A 20,557-nucleotide genomic window follows, 5' to 3' on the forward strand; every position below is an offset into this window, starting at 1 on the left:
TATGTTTTTTTTTTTTTCAATATTTTAGAATATTCGAATATCCATTCCATTAAAAATAATAATAAAAAAAATGTTTTATTTTTTAATTGAACTATTTACTAAATATACACTATTTTTTGTATATAATTTTTATTATACCATATTTCAAATTAAAATTAATTATACTATTTAATAAATATGCAATATTTTGAAATTTGAAAATTTAACAATTTAAATGCAGTATATTTTAAGAAGGAATCTATAATTTACTCCTATGCCACCGAAATATATTTATCATGTGAGATAAATATATTTCCATAACTTTGTAAAGCTTTCTAATTTAAATACAGTATATTACCCCAATTTTATATATTTAACAATTTAAATAAAATATCAAATCACCAATACAAAGGAATCTTTAATATTTCAAGATTCCTTCATATCATCTTTGATTGATTTAATTTACTCTTTAATTCAAAATTGAATGGTAAAAAATAAAAATCGTATCTTCATATTTAATGTTTTTATATTGCAAGATCTTTTTCCAAAAGTTATTTTTTTATTATTTTTTGGGTTGTTTCCTTTATTTGTTTGATTTGCTTTCATTTACTAATATATAATTTTTTTGAATTTTTAATTTTTCCATAGAATTAAGTTCATTTTCAACACTATATAAACCCGTCAATGTTCATTTCATTTTTATCTACCACCATTCGATTACAAAGTGCACAATGTTCGTATTATACAGTTTCATATTACATTTTTTTTCATTCCTTATAGATTATTATAAGTATATATGCATAGTTTTATATTCATAATTATTTTTATATATACATATTAGTACTATTTGTATTTCTTTTTCTTGTGTTTTAATTTTAATATTTTTTTGTAATTGTTTTCATGCAGTTCATTAAATAAAGTCGTTCGTACTTTATGAAGATCAAAAAAATTGTTTGCGCTCAGTCCAAACAATGTGTTCTTTGCAACGCGTATTTTGAATGTACACGATCCAGCAAATTCAACATACCGTATTAAAAAAAGTTTGTTTTGATGACTCTGTCATTACTGCGTTTATGGAACATTATCAATTGAATGAGGTATGTACATTTGATTAATTTGCATTATTACTTATTGTTTTTTTAATCACTATTTAATATAATTTTTGTCTTTTATTTACGTAGAATCATAACAACGGTGGACATTCCCCAAGTGTAAATGATTATAATGGTGGTCCTATTATATCGTCAAAGGTAGATTAAACATGTTCTCATTCCTTATTCAAAAGGGTCTAGAAAATCGATACGTAGTCAATATGTTTATTAAAAACATTGTCTTTTATGCTAGGATTCCTCTTCATTGTCGGAGAATAATGATTGTGAAGTACTTTATGTTACTCCATCGTCAAAGCGACCGGAAGATAGTGTTCTCGAAAAGGTAGACGACGATCCAACACTGCAGCACTCAACCAGTAAATTGATAAAAAAAATTAAGCTAGAGAAAATGGAGTAGTTTCATTGCTCATACTTAATTTTTCTTTTTTTAATTTTCAAGTTTGATTTGTTATTTTAGTTTGAACAATATGTTTTTTTTTCATTCCGGATATTGGAATTTGTTATTTTAGTTTGAACAATATGTTTTTTTTTCATTCCGGATATTGAAACGCTCTAAGTTTTAATGTTTTGCAAGTGGTGTTTTCATATGTTGGATCATTTAGATTATAGTATTTTTTATATATATTTTACTTTCTCATAATAATGCATATAATTGCTATTGTCACATGTTTTTATACGTAACATTTTTTAGTTTTTTGTTCAATTTGTTATGCACATAATAATGGTCTTTTAAAAAAAGATATTTTTTAGTTTTTTTTTCTTTTATTGTTCATGACTCATTTTACCTTTTAATTACTATAAGTTACATGCTATTTTTATTAAAATTTATATTAAATAATACAAAAGATTTCGAAATTTACATCTATACAGTTTTAAATAATGTGTATTAAGAAAAAAGACAAGAAAACTTGACGTAGAAGTAAGCGGTGGTTAATTCAACAAATTAACCCGAGTTATTTAAAAAATAGTATTTAATAATGTGTACCATACAGTACTTAATTATATTACCCCTATTAAATATATTAATTAAATAAAATACTAAATATATTAAAACAAATTCCAAAATTACGTCACCCATAAGTTACTGCCAAAATTATTCCAAAATTCAACATTATTCCAAAAATTATTAAATAATGTGGAATTATGAATATTTTTTTACGAATAAGTTTTTATGATATATACGTGTATATATATACACACAGATTGAACTTATATAATCTAAAACCTTAGGATTATATATATATATATATATATATATATATATATATATATATATATATATATATATATATATATATATATATATATTATTCATTGTACCATTCGTTCAATGCACTATAGAGCCCGTTTCACGAATGCAAGCTCTTAAAACAGTAATGGTATAGAACGATTTATGTTGAGTTATAAGAAAACTATACCGAAAGTTCTAACCATGTTAAGAAAAGTGAGGGACGAGATTGATGGTAATGTGAACTTCTACAAGAAACAAGTGAGAATTAAATTATATTATGTTATGTCTTCATAGATCTATAAAATATGCATTGTACCATGTAATTTAAGAATTTTTTTATGCATTATTAATTTATATATTATATGGGGCTTCTTAAAATTTCCGAATATGTATTATCTTATAAATTTAGCGAATTATTAATTTAGCACGTTGTCCCCGAGTCGGGACCGGAAAAAATTATTATTTAAGCGAGGTTATTAATTTATCCGGTATTAATTTATCGAGGTTCTACTGTATATGATTTGATTGCATTTAGTTGCTGATTTTCATTTCTTTAATGTTGATTTTCATTTTTTTTTAAAATATCTATGTTGTTTTCTTAATCATTATGATTCATGTTGAGTAAAATTTTATTTTGGTTATTCATCTGGACTTTTTACAATAATTTAGTACTTAGTGTAACGAAAATAATTTTTTTTTTTTAATTTCTTACGTGAAATATTTATTTTATTTTTCTAATCCATAAGTTCTTAGAAAATTTCGAAACAAATAAATATTTTGTATTATCTATAAATGAAACTGTTTGTTTTGGTGATTATAATTTTGTAAAATCTTTAATTATTAATTTAAATGTATAAGTGAGCTTTTAGAACTATTAGTGTGCTGATATATTTGAACAGTTCACATAACCTTAAATGTCTTAAATTATCAAACATATTGGTAGAAATATATTTTTATGTATATATATAATAAAAAAAATATCTTTAAATAACTTTTAAAATAGTATATCATACTTTACCTTATTAAAATATATTTCAATATTAATCATATTATTAATATACAATATTCGTATATAATATAACAAAATATTTACTAATGGGCAATTCGAGGTACTATGTAAAATATCCTATTTAGTTTGGTTACCTACATTAATATTACTTACTAAAAAAATTAGAACCCCAGCTACAAATAGGTGGTATTTTTTTTTTTATTTTTTTTGCTAGATTTAGTTTCATATATTAATTGTCAATTTTGATATAATTTATCTTACATGTGTAACTAATTCTTACAATAGATATAATCAAAATAAATATAAAACATAATTTGACATGACGTCGATTTATTAGAACTTTTAAATACTTTAATAACATTTAAATGAGTTTCTAAAAAAAAACATTTAAATGAGTTATTACGACTATGTATATGAAATATTTGAATTGTTATGTCTGATTAATTTATAAGTTACAAAATATTTGGTAAACATATAGATATTTCTATGGGTTATTATTATACATGCATGTGGTGATATATTACAAAATATTTTACTATTATGGACCTCACATATCTGAAAGTTATTAAATATATATTCGTACTTACTATTTCCACAATTCCTATAGATGAAAAATAGTTACTTTTTTGCATTATAGTTACTAAAATATTTAATTGTACTAACATATTTAAATATGCTATAAATTTAAGTAATAAAATTTTTAAGTTTTTTTTTGCTTAATCTTAGAGTTCTCTACATTAGTGAAATAACATTTAAATTGCTATGTATACAATATCATAAATTGAATTCCTTTTCTTGACAATTTGCTTTTGATAAATTAGTAAAAAAAATTGTAAAAGTTTAAATATGTAAATATACAAAGTTTTATTTTTATTATCATATATATTCATAAATAGTTATATAGTGAAAATATTTATAAAATATAATGTAACATGTAAGAGTATATATATATATATATATATATATATATATATATATATATATATATGTATGTATATATATATGTATATATATATATATTGATATTTTCTCGGATATTGAAAAAATTCTGTCAAATTCATTTAATTAAATAATGAACCACGGTCTATCATTTAGATAGATATAATATTAATAATATTTTAATTATACTATTTAGGTTATCCTTGCTTGAGTAGGTATTGGTATTGGTATTGATATTGGTATTGGTATTGATATTGATATTGGTATTGGTTTTGGTATTGGTATTGGCATTGGTATTGGTATTGATATCAATATTAGTGTTGGTTTTAGTATTGGTATTGATATTGGTATTAATATTGATATTAGTCTTAGAGCAACTCCAATGGGAGATATCAAAATGGAGCATTAAATATTCATTTGATAATTGATATAATACTTTGATACTTTTAGAAAAAAAATTCACTCCAACCACAAGTATCAAATAGATTATCAAATTTTAAATATATTAATAATTATATTTTTAAATGCCACGTGTCAAATAATGATAGGTTAGTGGAGTGGTTATATATGAAGAGACACTTAATTCAAACTACAACGTACGTCACAAATTATCTGCATTGGAAAGAGGGTATCAAAGAGTCAGAAAATTATAAGTTATGTGGCCCGTGGTTTGGTGTTGGAATCTGCACCAACTATGTTAACTGACGAGGCTTTAAGTACAATACAAGATATTAGTTCAGATAGTGGAGATAAATATATAATTATAATTTGTCAATACTATCTATCAACCATTGTTTAGTAATAAGTCTATATGGGAATTAAAATTGTCGTTGTCATAATGTTTTTGTTTTTGTAGATTCGGAATATTTTTCAAATGATGACAACAGCGATGATTCTACTGATTATGACGGTATGCAGTTTTGTTTTTTAATTCAAATATTTTTTTCCACATTAGTCTTTCGTTCATAAATTATGTTACTTATTTTTATACATTGATAAATTTTCATAGATTACGACGATCTTGGTGATCAAAGTTGCGTTTGTCAATCATGTGGTGCGATGATGTGGTACGGCGAGAGACTTGCCAGCCACTGTGAAACAAAATCGCCAAAATTTTCACTATGTTGCATGAACGGTAAAGTCCAGCTGCCCAAATTGAAGGATTCTCCAACTATACTATCAAGTCTCTTATTCGGTAGGGATAGACGCAGCAGGAACTTCCAAGATAATATAAGATCGTACAATGTGATGTTTTCTTTCACCTCTCTGGGGGGCAAAATACAGACAACTGTCAACAACAGTCCCGGTCCGTACACTTTTGTTCTACACGGTCAAAATTATCATTTGTTGGGTAGTTTATTACCTGAGGAGGGTACAACGCCGAAGTTTGCACAACTTTATATATTCGACACAGAGAATGAAGTTCAAAATCGAATTGCTGCTGTAAGGTAAAAAATGCATATCTTTTAATATATATATTTCAGATTCATCATTTGTTATAATGGCCACTAATTATTACTCTGTTGTATTTCAGATCTGGAAACAATTCTAATAATTTAGATCCGTCAATAATGTCTTTGATAAAAGATATGATTGATGTATCGAACGTACTTGCTAGGTCATACAGAGCTGCACGCGATCGTATTGCTACAGATGGAAATAGAGGTGTAAAATTAAGACTGGTTAAGAGCCGAAGTACTTATGGTCGAACATATAATCTACCAAATGTCAGTGAAATTGCAGCGCTCATTGTTGGCGACTTCGATAACCAGGAGGGTGGGACATTGTGGTCGAAACGCAGTATAAGAGGCTTCAGCGCATTAGTGAACTACACCCTCTTTATCTACCGTTACAGTACCTCTTGATTTTTCCTTACGGTGAAGATGGGTATAGAGATGATATTCCTTTGAGAGAGTCTTCATCAAATAGTAGCCGGAAACGAAGATGCGTGAGCATGAGAGAATGGTTTGCATACAAGATGCAAAAAAGGAATGGAGAGAGTCAAGTATTGCTGAACTCGAAAAAACTATATCAACAGTTTCAAGTTGATGGTTTTACAATGATAGAATCTCAACGACTGAATTTCATTAGATTTAATCAGGACAAGCTTAGGGTTGACATGTATAAGGGACTTCAGGAAATGATTGTCAAGGGTGACGGTGAAGGCACGTCTGCTGGAATGCGCATAGTTCTTCCATCGACATTTACAAACGGTCCCAGATATATGTTTAACAACTTCATGGACGCCCTCCAGATATGCAATTGGATTGGATTTCCATCGCTTTTTATAACAATAACATGCAATCCCAAGTGGCCAGAAATACAAAGGGTGTTGAAAGATACGAATCTGCGTCCCGAAGATCGACCTGATATTCTTTGTCGCGTGTTCAAGATGAAACTGGACAGTCTGATCTCAGATTTCAAAAAAGGGCATATTTTCGGACGGATAGATCATATAAGTACCACATTCTCAAATAATTATTTAAAACATCATATGACATGAATGTATAAAATTATTAAATTTCTATAAAATATATAATTGTTCCTATCAAACTTTTTTATTTTTAATATATTATTTCATTTCAATATGCAGACGTCTGCACCATTGAGTTCCAAAAAAGTGGTTTGCCACATGCGCACATCCTTCGTTGGTTGCATAATGAAGATAAGCCAAAATGTTCGGAAGATATTGATCGAATAATATGTGCCGAAATACCCGATAAGACTTGCGACCGGAAAATGTATAAGTTGGTAAAAAATTACATGATCCACGGATCGTGCGGGCATGCGAACATGAATTCTCCCTGCATGAAGGATGGTATTTGCACCAAGCGCTTTCCAAAGAGATTTGTGCAACGTACTGAGGCTGACGATGAAGGATACCATTCATATAGAAGAATGGAAGACGGCCAGACAGTAACGAAAAAGAAAACAATATTGGACAATGGGTATGTCGTTCCTTACAACCGTGCTCTACTGTTCAAATACAGAGCTCACTTCAACATTGAGCTCTGTAACCATAACAAATTGATAAAGTATCTTTTCAAATATGTCAACAAGGGCAATGATCGAGTTACAACTGCCTTTTATCAGTCACGTAATACCAATGACGGTGAACAAATACGCGATGAGATAAAGATGTACTACGACTGCAGGTATATTTCCGACTTATGTTGTTACTTATCTTAATGTTCATTCGTGTATATATTCGTTTATTTCCACAATTTATTTACTTCAACGTGTATTTATTGGATTTTGTTATATATTTTTAACCGATTTTTGCAGGTACTTATCTGCATGCGAGGCCAATTGGAGGTTGTTTGGGTTTGATATTCGTTACAGAGACCCCTCCGTGATTCGTTTGAGCTTCCACCTACCTGATTGTCAAATGGTTGTGTATCACGAAAATCAACATGTGCATAACGTAGTCAATAGACCGTCTGCCAAACAAAGTATGTTCTTAGCTTGGTTTGAGGCAAACAAGCGGTTTCCGGAAGCCAGAAAAATCAAGTATGCGGATTTCCCACAGCACTTTGTTTACTCAAACGAGTCTATGTCATGGGAGCCACGAAAAAAAGGTTTTTCAATCGGAAGACTTAATAATGTTCCCCCAGTGAAGGGAGAAGACTACTATCTGAGGTTGTTGCTTAATGTTCAAGCTGGTTGCACAAGCTATGAAGAACTCAGAAGCGTGAATATAAAGGTCTATGATACCTTTAGGGACGCATGCTACGTATTAGGTTTGTTGAGGATGACAAAGAGTACATTGACGGCATAAAGGAAGTAAGCAGATGGGCGAGCGCATAATGCACAAGATTACTGTTCGCTATTCTGTTATTGGCAAATAATTTGAGCATGCCTGAGTATGTATGGGAGAAATATTGGTCGGAGTTATCTGATGACATGAATTACAGACCAAAAGCGTCATAATAAACCAGGTATATATCTAATTTAAAAACCATACTCCATATACGATAATTATCGTACCGATATAATTATTATTTGTATGCTTAATTATTTTGGTATCACATATCAATCTTTATAATTTGTGCAGCGTTAACCTTATCAGAGGATGACTTAAAGAATTACGCCCTCATTGAGATTGAGAAAATACTGCAGAGCAATGGTAAGAGTTTACGTAATTATGCATCTATGTCTGTACCGATACATACAGCGCTAGACGACACAGATAATAGGTTAATACTGGATGAATTGGATTACGACGTCTCTGAAATGCGTGTCGAACTTCAAAAGTTATTATCGTCTATAACACCTGACCACAAAAAAGTTTACGACACGATCTTGAATGCAGTGTCGGAGAACAGTGGAGGTATGTTTTCCTGTACGACCATGGGGGCACCGGGAAGACATTTATTTGGAACACACTTCCGCCGCTGTTCGTTCTGAGAAGGGCATTGTCATTAATGTTGCCTCGAGCGGTATTGCTTCATTGCTCCTTCCGGGTGGTAGAACAGCACATTCTAGATTTGAACTCCCGATAATTGTGCATGAGAGCTCCACTTGCAGCATCAAACAACAAAGTCCTCAAGCAGAGCTCTTGATTGAAGCAAAGCTTATTACATGGGATGAGGCCCCGATGATGCATAGGTTTTGTTTTGAAGCATTAGACAGAACCATACGATCGATTTTGAATTCTGAAAAACCTTTTGGCGGTAAGGTTATCGTACTTGGTGGTGACTTTAGACAGATATTACCTGTTGTACTTAAAAGCATCGAGGCAAGACATCGTACATGCTACGATCAATTCATCACCATTGTGGAGAGAATGTTATGTCATGAGGTTGCATAAAAACATGAGGCTTCAGTTGAATGCATATTCATCTAACGAAGATGAAGTAAGGGAATTTGCAGAATGGATTCTGAGAATTGGAAACGGAAAAGCTGGAGACTGCAATGATGGCCAGGTCTCGATTGAAATTCCTGAGGACATGCTGATTCGAGAATCAGAGGATGCTTTTTCAGAGCTACAGCAGTTTGTATCCGGATTTGTTGAATAACATTGCCAATCCTCATTTCTTTCAAGGGAGGGCCATTCTGGGGCCTACAAATGAGAGTGTTATATATGTGAACGATTATCTGTCGTCACTTATTGAAGAAGAGGAAAAGGTTTACCTGAGCTCTGACAGTCTGTGCATGGACGAAGCAGGTTCCGAGATTAATGCATAAATTTATTCCACCGAATTTCTCAATACAATATCGTGCTCTGGTCTGCCGCCGCATGAGCTAAAATTAAAGAAAGAAGTTCCCGCCATGCTCATTAGAAATATCGATCAAGCAAGAGGTTTGCGCAATGGAACTCGTCTCCAAGTTGAAAGACTGGGCATGCATGTAATTAGTTGCAAAGTATTATCCGGTAAGAATGTTGGCGACATGGTATTTATTCCTCGGATGACTTTGATACCTTCGAATTCCACATTGCCAGTTATATTTCGAAGACGTCAGTATCCGGTGATTATATCATTTGCCATGACAATCAACAAAAGTCAAGGGTAAACTCTCTCGCACGTTGGATTGTACCTTCCAAGGCCTGTTTTCAGTCACGGTCAATTGTACGTAGCGTTGTCTCGGGTGTAGAGTAGATCTGGAATAAAGATTTTAATAAAGGGCGAATCCGGTAAGTTGTACAGTGTTACTAGCAACTTCGTGTACAAAGAAGTATTCGAAAGAATATAAAGGTACACATTGGCAAACACATATATTAGTTTTATTTATGTTTAACTTTGTTTTTTTCAATATGCTCATATATATATATATATATATATATATATATATATATATATATATATATATATATATATATATATATATATATATATATATATATATATATATATATAAGTATTCGTTATCTACGTAACGTCTTTAACTTATATATTGAAAATGTGGAAAAATAACAAGTTATTTGTTCTCCTATCGTATATCTGATTGTAGTTTCATTGTCTCCTTTAACAACAATCAGATTCATGTGCAAGACTGGTGCGATGCTTTGATTTCAGTATGGGAGTTACTTGCTACATTTTAACGTGTATGGTTTTTAGAATGTTGTCAGTTTATTCTATATGCAGATGTTTTATTGATTGATTAAGATACGAATTTTTATTTTTTTTGTTCGGTTGTATTCTTAGCATTCTCGACATAATTTTTCTTCGTTAATTTTATACATTAACTCATTTTAATGTTTTTAATTTATCCCCGTGCATCGCACGGGTGAGTTACTAGTTTGTACAAAAACATAAATTTCAAATTGGTCCATCTGATTTCATTGATAAATAGCCCAACATATTAAGGGCCAATGAGAAGTGAAGGCCCAAATCTTATTAAGACACAAGAGACTAAAAAGTCAACGGTATCAACAAAACAATATTTGGGCCCAATTTTTTTTCTTTTTTTGGATAATGAATTATATATTTTTTTCTTTTTTTAATAATGGAGAAACTCACAGCTAACCTGAATAAATCTACACATATTTAACAATGTTACTAACACATATGTTGCTGATATATAAATAAAATAAGGGATGAAAATATTTTACTTGGGTCAATAGTTTCATAAATAGTCACCCAAACATTTAAAGAAAAAAAAATCCTCAAATATATAAAAAAAAAAATCCTCAAATAAATTAAAAAAATCATATTGAACCCTGATGGGGATTAGTTTAGCAAGTTTGGCCAAATTTCCCATATTCGGCTTATTAAATAGGATAAGAACAAAAAATATGGGCCGAAAAAGATTTATTGGGCCCATCGACCCAATACACGTCAAAGACAAGGTCTTTTTAGAAGCTTGCGGTTAACAAGCTCGTCAGCCCATCCGAACATGCCAGAGACAAATCGACAAACGGGGTAGGTGGTGAGCTTAACGAGAGTCGTTAGAAGGAGAAGACTCAAAGATATTTTTCCTAAATAGATAAGGAAAGTAGGGGTTGTCTAGGGTCCGAGAGGGTTGTACTTCTCGGACCGTAAAATATTTAATCTGGTGCGTATAAAATAATTAAAATTGAATCTCAACCATCAATTTTATGTACAACCTAGTACGATACTAAAGATTTGAAAATTAATGTACGACCCAGTAAAAACACACCGTACCCCCTTGTACACACATTGTACTTTATATAAATTACTTAATTAGCCTTCTATATTCAAATGAATTAATTAAAATCCCCATTAAAAAATATTATAATAATCATAATCAATTAATTGATCTTCCCAAAAATCGAAATTAAGCAAAATCGAAGGTTTCTTCGCTGTTTCATAGTCTCGCCGGCCCTCTGAATCTTTTTTTCGATGGCCAAGAGAACCAAGAAAGTTGGAATTGTCGGGAATATGGTTTAATTTAGGGTCGTGTTCTCGCGATTTTGTATATTCAAGGTGAGATTTAGGGATTCCCCTCCCACTATCCATGGGGCAGTCGGGTCTTCTTCACTTGTAACTACTAGTTTGAAAGATTCCAAAGAAAACATCGAGGGAACCCTACAATGGCGGGCGGATTCAGGTATACTTCCTAGGTTATATGAACTTAAAAATAATGAATCATCTCGTAGGACTTTGAGTTGTTCTGATACTGGTTGAATTTTGAAATATCGGTAGTCAAAGTGTTCGAATATATGTCTCAGAGCAAATGAGGTCCATAAGGGGGGAAGTACAACCAAAATTCATTGCCTTTTAAACCGAGCCTAGCTTTGCCCATTATAATGATTCGGGAATTTTAATGATAGCAACAACAACAAGGTTATTGATATGTTCTATGTTCATTTTGTTTTTTCAATTTCTTAGTCGTATGGTACCAGTTGATTTATGGGATGTTTTCACATCGGTTAGTCGAGCCTACCTTAACGCTTCTTTAGGTTTGTAAATTTTTCTTATACATCTTTGCATAAATTCCTAGCTGCGCTAGAGGTGATATGATACGTGAAAATGTATCGCCATTCTTCTAGTGGCACACATGCGAGTTTCTAAATTAGTTATTGGTTTCAGTTTTTCAGCATCAGTGATCTTCTACAAGTTTTGTCCTCTTGTCCTAGAAAGGAATTTTTCAGCTGCAAATACGGGAACCGCTTAAGGGTATGAATTACTTGGTCAGACTGCATATATGGTTACCGACTTACTGTGTGCAGTTTACTCAAACTTAATCTTTTTTGTACGTTACATATGAACAGACTTATTAGTATGACTTGAAGCTGTGTAATCGTGACTTTGGCAAAGCAAGTTGAACATCTGTTTTTTTTTTTTTTCTTTCTAAAAGATGTTTCTCTGTCATTTTTATTTCATACATCATCATTAAATTTTGATTGAATTTGTAAATTAACAGTTCATATAAATGCAGGAAATGTCATTTAAAGTTGTGAAGGTGCTAATGACAAAGCTGGGCAGACTTATGAGTCGGCAAAAGACACTATCTTCGAAAACCTTGAAGCGGCCAAGGATAAGTCACTCGATATTAAAGACAATATGACTGGCTCGAATAATAATCGGAGTCATGATGAGAAGCTGTGAATTTATAATTGCATGGATGATGAGTGATATATATAGTACAAATGGATGTAATCAACAACTCTTAGTCCCAGTAATTGTTTTTAATATTTATACTCATCATCATGTAGTTGACTCTTTTTTATGATGGTTGTTATGGCTATTCCCAATAGTCTTATAGTGCTGGGTTTGAATTCATTTTTTCATCAAAAAAGAAAAAAAAAACAAAACAAAAACAAAAACCAGATAAAGAGAATTTTGTGAAAAAAATGACAAATGACTAAAAGCTCTGACTTCTCTCATACAAAGCTTTTATCTTCATTTGAATGGAACACTTTGACTTTTGGTCAGTAAGATATGCACTCTTGCAGCTCTTCTTTTCCTTGGACTAAACTGTGGAATCTCAGAATTCATAACATGCACAAATTATTTTTTTGGAAGATTATCCTGGATCTTCTTCCTACTCACTGCAGGCTCAACAAACTTTTCCCTATTCCCAACTTGGAATGTTTTTTCTGTAATTCAGCTGTTGAAAATGTGGACCATATTTTTCTCAACTGCCCTCTTATCCAACAAGTCTGGTTCATCTCTAAATGGAACTTGAGAATTGATCCTTTTAGAAATGAACCAGTCAGTAGGTGGCTTGCTCTGCTTTTTGACAAGAAAAATTCTCTTTTCCCTTCCCAAGCACTGAGGGAGGAATTCATCATCTTCACAGCTGTTCTTTTTGACACAATTTGGATGAATAGGAATAAAGTGGCTCATGGTTCTATTTCTCTTACCTTGCAGGAAATTCTTAAGACTGTGGTGAAAAGCTCCAAGGAGCACTGGACTTGTCAACAGAAGATGCATATCCAAGCAAAATCAATGCATGCTCAAGTCTGGCAAAAACCCCCTAAAGATTGGATTAAGATCACTACTGATGCCTCATTTCACAAAGATCTCTCCTTTTCCAGCTGCATTATCAGGAATGAGAATGGCTCGATCATTTTTGCCAACACCAAGAAACACCTTTGTTCTGATGCTCTTATGGCTGAATGTATGGCCATCCTTGAAGCCTGCAAGATTCTTGATTTTGCCCAAGCAAACTGCTCAATCATTGAATCTGACAGTCTCATTGCTATTTGGCTCCTCCATTGCTCTGATGATATTGTATTCTGGGGGGTTAAAGTGCTGATTGATGAGATTAAGAGATTTTGGGGGAGATGGCCAAAATGGAGATTTTTTTTCATTTCTCGTAATTTTAATTTTGCAGCCCACCATCTGGTCCAATGGGCCCGTGTTTCAAATTGGGATGGGCATGTCCCTCTCAATATTATTCCTATTGTCTGTTTTTGTGATGGTGGGCATCCTATTGTTGATTCCTCTTTGTACACTTTTTTGATTGATTAATGCATTTCTTATTCATCAAAAAAAAAGAATGGAACACTTTGACTATAACTCATCATACTTGTAAAACTTGAAAGAATAAGGAAAATTCATCTTTAACCAAGTTTTAACACAGTATATAACAATATGTTATCCTTCTATTCTTTTGTAACAAATTGTATCCCCATCAAGAAAAGAGTCGTAAGATTATGAAAACAGAGGACATTGATTTAACTGAAATCCCCTCTGAATTTTCACTCCATATTTCTCTCTGGTTTTTGCCATGGTAGTATCAATACTTTAGAACCCCATCGCCATGGCCTTGTTATCAGTCCCTTCAAACTTCTTATCCTCTTCAACAAGCATTTATCCATCAAAAACTTCATTATTCATTGAATTTTCTCCACAAACTCATTCTTTAAACAACTTCAGAGCTTGACAAGTGACATGCTGTCAGCAACCACAAGATTACTCTTGTAAAGAAGAAGAGAAATCCCTGATTAAGTATTCTCGAACAAGTTCAGAACAAATTGTCAGAACACTCGAGGCAATTATTTCCTCAACTCTATCACAGTATCCTCGATGAAATAGTTACTCAAACGATATCTGTTGCAAAACCATTAAGCAATATAGACAGCTCTAATATTTGCATTGACTCAAGAATTTGGCAGAAGTGCTAGAACTGTAGAACACAAAATTCTATCAAGTATCTAATATTATTTCTGCTTAAAAAAAAGTATTAAATAACATCTCCATAACCCAACAATAGTGGTAACAAAGAAACTTTTAATTATAGAGTAATTTTATCAAACACCTTGACTGGCGACACCCACAATTGGATTTTTGTTTTTCGTATGCATACAAGAGTAGATTGACTGACCATTCTCTTACAAGGAATGTCAAATGCCTAACAGAAAAATCACATGCTGATTTATTACCCAAATAAGTTTGCAAGAAAAGGAGTTAACAATGGATGATGATTTTTCTAAACAAATGATCGATGATTAATATTGGAGGAAAAGATCGAACAAAAGAATCACAGGATGATTTCTTGCACCAAAAAAGTTTGCCACAAAGAGAGTTACGAATCGATGATGAGTTTTTCAAAAAATAAAATGATCGATGATTAATATGGAGGAAAAGACCGATGATGAATCCTGGTAGTTTTTTCTTAGAGGAACGATTTTAATGAATAAAGGGGATTAATGGAATTAGATTTATAGTTTATGAAGAAGAATAATTAGTTTTGACGTAATGTTGTATCTTATTTGATATAATTTAAAATTTGTTGATTTATAATTAACTTTTAGATTATTAATTTTTCCATTATGTTTTAAGATTAATTGAAAGGGAGTTTTATGTAATTTTATTTGTAACCCATGGATCGTACATTTGTTTGCTAGGTACGTACTAATCTTATGTGTCATATTTTTATTGACTCATAGTGGTCCGAAAAGTACAACCCTCTCGGACCCTAGACAACCCCAGGAAAGTATGTAAATTAGTATGGTAATGGAGCAATCAATGTAAATCTCAACCTACTTAAGGCGAGTTAAACTAGGAGGTGATTATAGTGGTAGTGGTCTTCCTATACAAAGTCTTGTGACAAGTCCGATCAAATATACGAAAAAACATCACTAAAATACTTTTATACTCTCTTCTAAACTCTCTCACACATTTACTATTTTCCATTTGTCATTTCACTATAACCGGTCCAAGAACCAGCGTCCGATGAGCTTTCTACTGGTTTTATTAAAGAAGTAGGGTGAGAATGTGGATTCTACACCATCAAACCCTAATCAATAATCAATATGGTGGGGGATGAATGTTTCATTCATTGAAGAATGTAAATACCGTTATACTACTCATTTGGAGAAATGTTTAATCAGTCACTTGATTTTATTTGACTTATTTCCTAATTAATAATGAAACCAAAATTACTTGAAATGAAACCAAAATTAAAATATATATATATATATATATATATATATATTAACACACGCAAGCCGAGGGGCATGATGGTAAAGGGGAAGGGGGCAGAAAAAAGACCGGCGGCCTCGAAGGGTAAAAGCCATGCATATGATATATATATCTATAATAATAGATGGCTACTCTTTCCTACCTTCTTTTTCAACCCTATTCACCTCTTTTTTTTTTCTAGCATTTATCTTTTCTTGAAGTTGACATTACAAAGGTCAAAATTCTTTTTTTTTTTTTTTTTTTTTATTTAAAAAAAAAATATTTTATTTTTTATTTTTAAATTTGAGGAGGGAAATTCGAAATATTTTCATATTTTCTTTAATTAATCTACAACGTAACGTAATATAAATTTTTTCGGTGTTAACTAATCGTGAATCTCAATTACATCAAAGAAGTTTGTCGAATCGGTGATCAATGTAATTTTCAAATTTATCGATTATCTATGGCAATGTCTGGAGGCATTTTCGAACTTGTTAGTGTGTATGAACAATAAATTTTGTACCAACATTACATTCTATTTGATGTAGCATAGTCCATAGATTGGATTCAATTGATATAATTGAGCTACCTTTTTTTAAATATTATTATATATTAATTCCACATGTATAAATTAATTAATTAATAAATAAATAAGTATGAATTTATTACAGAATCTGCTAATATTCATAATTATGTGTTAGGACAAAAGGAATGGCAGACTCCCAGTAATGAAAAAATAGTCCTACTGCCTTTTCTTTTTCCTTTTTTATTTATTTATTTTTTGGACACATTATCCTATAATTAATTCTGCAGGAATTTTCCATCATTCCATCTGCCACCCCCAATTAATGCCATTTTGGCACCCTAGCACCATTCTCTCTAACCACTCACCCCCAACTCCAATTTAGGCCAAATAGCACTTCACCACCCTTAAAATTGCCACTTTTGCACTTCCCCCTTCAAAATATAAAAAATAGACACTCCACCTTTAAAATACACAATTTGTTGCACTTTGCCCCAGAGGTGTATATCCAGTGAAATCATCGTCGGATTTAGAAGGGTAATATCGTCAATTTTGAAGTCAAGCATGAATGCGCGCGAAGTCGGTGTACTTATGGAGGTTGCTGCTGATGTCGGTGGTGTTGAGTTTGGGTCTTAAGATCGACCCGTTGGGCTTTGAGGTTCATCTTCATGTAGACTTTTAATTTCACCTCTTCGTAGATCAAGATGTAAATTTCGAGGTAGGCTTTTCTGAGCGGAGTGTAGCGATGGGGGTGGGGGCGGGGGCAGATATTTTGTGGGATTATTGGAATTGGAGGTTGAAGACTCCGTGCGCTTTTAGTGGCCGGAAGTTAAGTTTTTGGGCGGATTGGAGGAAAAACTATTGCGCGCGGCGGACAGTGGCGAAGCCAGGATTTCGCCACTGGGGGGGTCGAATAATGTATTTAAAAATAATGTAACAAAAAGTAATGAGAACAATTATTGTTCCAATACTGGTAAATCTAAGATGTTGTTACATGGTAGACTTTATTTTTTGGGGTTCAGGGGCAGCACCCCGAAAGAAATATCGTTTTTTTTTTCAAAATCAGAAGATAGGAAAAAAAAATTAGTATTTTTTTTTGCATTTATTTGAATTTTAGGAGTACAAATAATAAAATTTTGGTGGACTTCATTATATATAAATGCGTAATACAGTGGAGATTTTTACAATTGAGGATGACTTGAGTCCATCACTTCTCAAGGGTGGATTCGCCCCTAGTTCCAAGTCACAATCCGTAACTTCTTTATCCTACTTGTTAGATCCATTTATTTCCGGAGGACAATGCACAGGCAAAAAAACTATACATACATAAGTAGTAGTAGAAAAAATTAAAATTTGAGGGGGTGACGTGGCCCCCCTGGCCCTACACTGGCTTCCCCACTGACGTCGGATTCGGAGTCCATAAATGATGAAATCATCCTTTCAAAATATTCAAATCTAGCTACAATACATCTTTGGGGCAAAGTGCAACAAGTCGTATAATACAAAGTGAAATTGTCACTTTTTACATATTCAAGGGGAAAGTGCGAAAAATGGTGTTTTCTTAGGGGGTAAAGTGCTATTTGCCCATTATTTTATACATGCAATGCATGAGATTTCAAGAACTTTAAGGGCAATATTGTAAAATCAGTAACTCACAAGTCCATATCCAATGGGATTTTTTGTTGTAAAAAATCCAATTATATTACTATAATAATTCGAGAGGTGCCCATGGTTGCTAAATGGAGGTGCCCATGGTTGCTAAATTATATTACTGTAATAATTCCACTAAAAAATCTCTCTTTCTTTTTTTGCCTTTCAAGAATCTATGTGTACTAAAACAAAATTGTTTTAAGTGTTAGCTAATTACATTACATAATATTTATTTTATCTCAGTAATTACTTGTGTCCTTTTGGCCACGTTATTATTTATAAAAATAAATATATATTTTTTTTTGAATTCATGATGGAGGTAGAAGGACAAACTGTCATCATGCATTTATTTATTTATTTATTTATTTCACTGAATAATGATCACAAATCTGACTTTAAAATCAGAAAAAATAAACCACTGGCCAGTGGGAAATTGTACGAGGGATCAATATGTAGCTCAAATATAATTTTACTCAATTAATGCATTTTGAGTGATTTCTAAATGCGAATTTATTCAATGCTTTTCGAGTGACTTCGAGTTTTCTTGTTTGTAACTTTCTCTCTTATGTATTTCGACGAGGAACTTTAAAACGTTTCTGAAATTTATTCTAATTACATAAAAATTGGGGGTGTAAATTGATGCGGGTATTCTCGAATTCCATCATTCCCAATCCTAAAATATTTCGACAATATATATGTTTTATTATGCATTCCAAAAGTCCCGAGTTCTAATTATTTTTTTCATCAAAATTAGAGTAAATATGAGATTTTGATTTCAGATCCAATTTTAATTTCAAAAATATTGGTCAAACAATTACACTTATCCAAACAAAAAAAAGGTAAATTACACACGCACTCCTGAGATATGCTAAAATAATTTTAAGATTCCTGTGGTATCGTAAGGTATAATCACCCCGGGCTCTATCTTGTCTCCACCACTTTCTGAAACTAATAGTCCGTTAGAACTATATCTGAATAAATTATTCAATGCATTATTACGTTAGAGTTTCTAACAATGTCTCAAGGGGGTAATTGTAATTACTGATAGCACAGGGACGTTAAAGTTATTTTTGCATACCTAAGGGTTGTGAATGTAATTTAACCAAAAAAAAGGACATTACTCAAATTGGGCATAAATAAAACCGGGCCATATGTGCCACACATTCCTAACAAATTTGTAAGTTATTACAAAATGGTACAAATTTTGGAATCCGGAAAGGTATCTCTAATCAAACTGCTTTTTTTGCCCTTTTGATGAATCAACCAGCATGAAATATATTCTCTGTATGGATCCATGCAAATCTAAAATTCATCATCTTTTTCTGTTTATATATATATATATATATATATATATATATATATATATATATATATATATATATATATATATATATATATATATATATATATATATAAAAGCAGAAACTAGGACAATAGATAGATAGAATAGAACACAACAAAATTAATGTGATGGCACCTAATTGGCAAGCCTAAAAAGCCTATTTATATTAATCAACCGATAAACTTTTACTTCTGATAAGTTGCTTAGAGTTGATAAGTTATTTAGAGTTGATAAGCTGTTCAATTTATTTTTAAAATATTTGGATAATGAATTTATAATCAAATACAAAAAGTGGGGTTATATATACTTTAAAAAAAAATCTTAAATATCTAGAACACCTTAATTTTTGAGTTGTTAAATATTTTTAAAAAATATTTAAAAACTCCTTTAAAAGAACTTATAAGCTATTAAACATTTTATAATACTTGTTTGAGCAAATTACGGCCACCCCTGATATAAGGTCAAATTACGAGAAAAAAACCCCTCTTGTTTAGTTAATTTAAAATATGTTCAATAAAATTTACGTAATTCAGTTATTTACTGACCCAAATCGTGTAATCCGTCCGATAAACGGTATGAAATGTTGGCGTACCGAAATTTAGGTTCGAGTTTTTTATCGAATTAATATCCCTAAATTTACTTCTAGATGAATATTTTCGTAAGATATATAATACAAAATTGAGGGGATAAGTGTAATTAATCACCCAAACAAAAGAAAAGTTTTCGTAATTTGAACTTACTCATGGGTTACTAGTAATTTGGCCTACTTTGTTAATAACTTAATAGCTTAGCCAAATACTAGTACGCGTACTTGGAAACAGATATATTTAAAAAATATTATTATATATAAATATACATAGTAGTACATAGTATTTGTACTTGTAAATACATGAAGGGTGCATGGTGTATGAGAGGTAGGGTGGTAGTAAAGATTAATGTAGAGAGAGAAAATAATA

The 20,557-nt window shown here is 31.5% G+C and overlaps 1 protein-coding gene across 1 annotated transcript; it reads left to right on the forward strand.

Moving 5' to 3' along the window:
- The first annotated feature begins 6,329 nt into the window (after positions 1-6,329).
- LOC148770449 (uncharacterized) lies at positions 6,330-9,080 on the forward strand. The gene is made up of 5 exons (XM_088818313.1): positions 6,330-6,675; positions 6,864-7,425; positions 7,556-8,010; positions 8,325-8,600; positions 8,746-9,080. The coding sequence occupies exons 1-5, from the start codon at positions 6,330-6,332 to the stop codon at positions 9,078-9,080; spliced, it is 1,974 nt and encodes a 657-aa protein (XP_088674439.1).
- The last annotated feature ends 11,477 nt before the right edge of the window (positions 9,081-20,557 follow it).

The sequence above is a fragment of the Erythranthe guttata genome, chromosome 5, assembly GCF_056151865.1.
Source record: "Erythranthe guttata isolate IM_541 chromosome 5, IM_541, whole genome shotgun sequence".
Classification (NCBI taxonomy): Eukaryota; Viridiplantae; Streptophyta; class Magnoliopsida; order Lamiales; family Phrymaceae; genus Erythranthe; species Erythranthe guttata.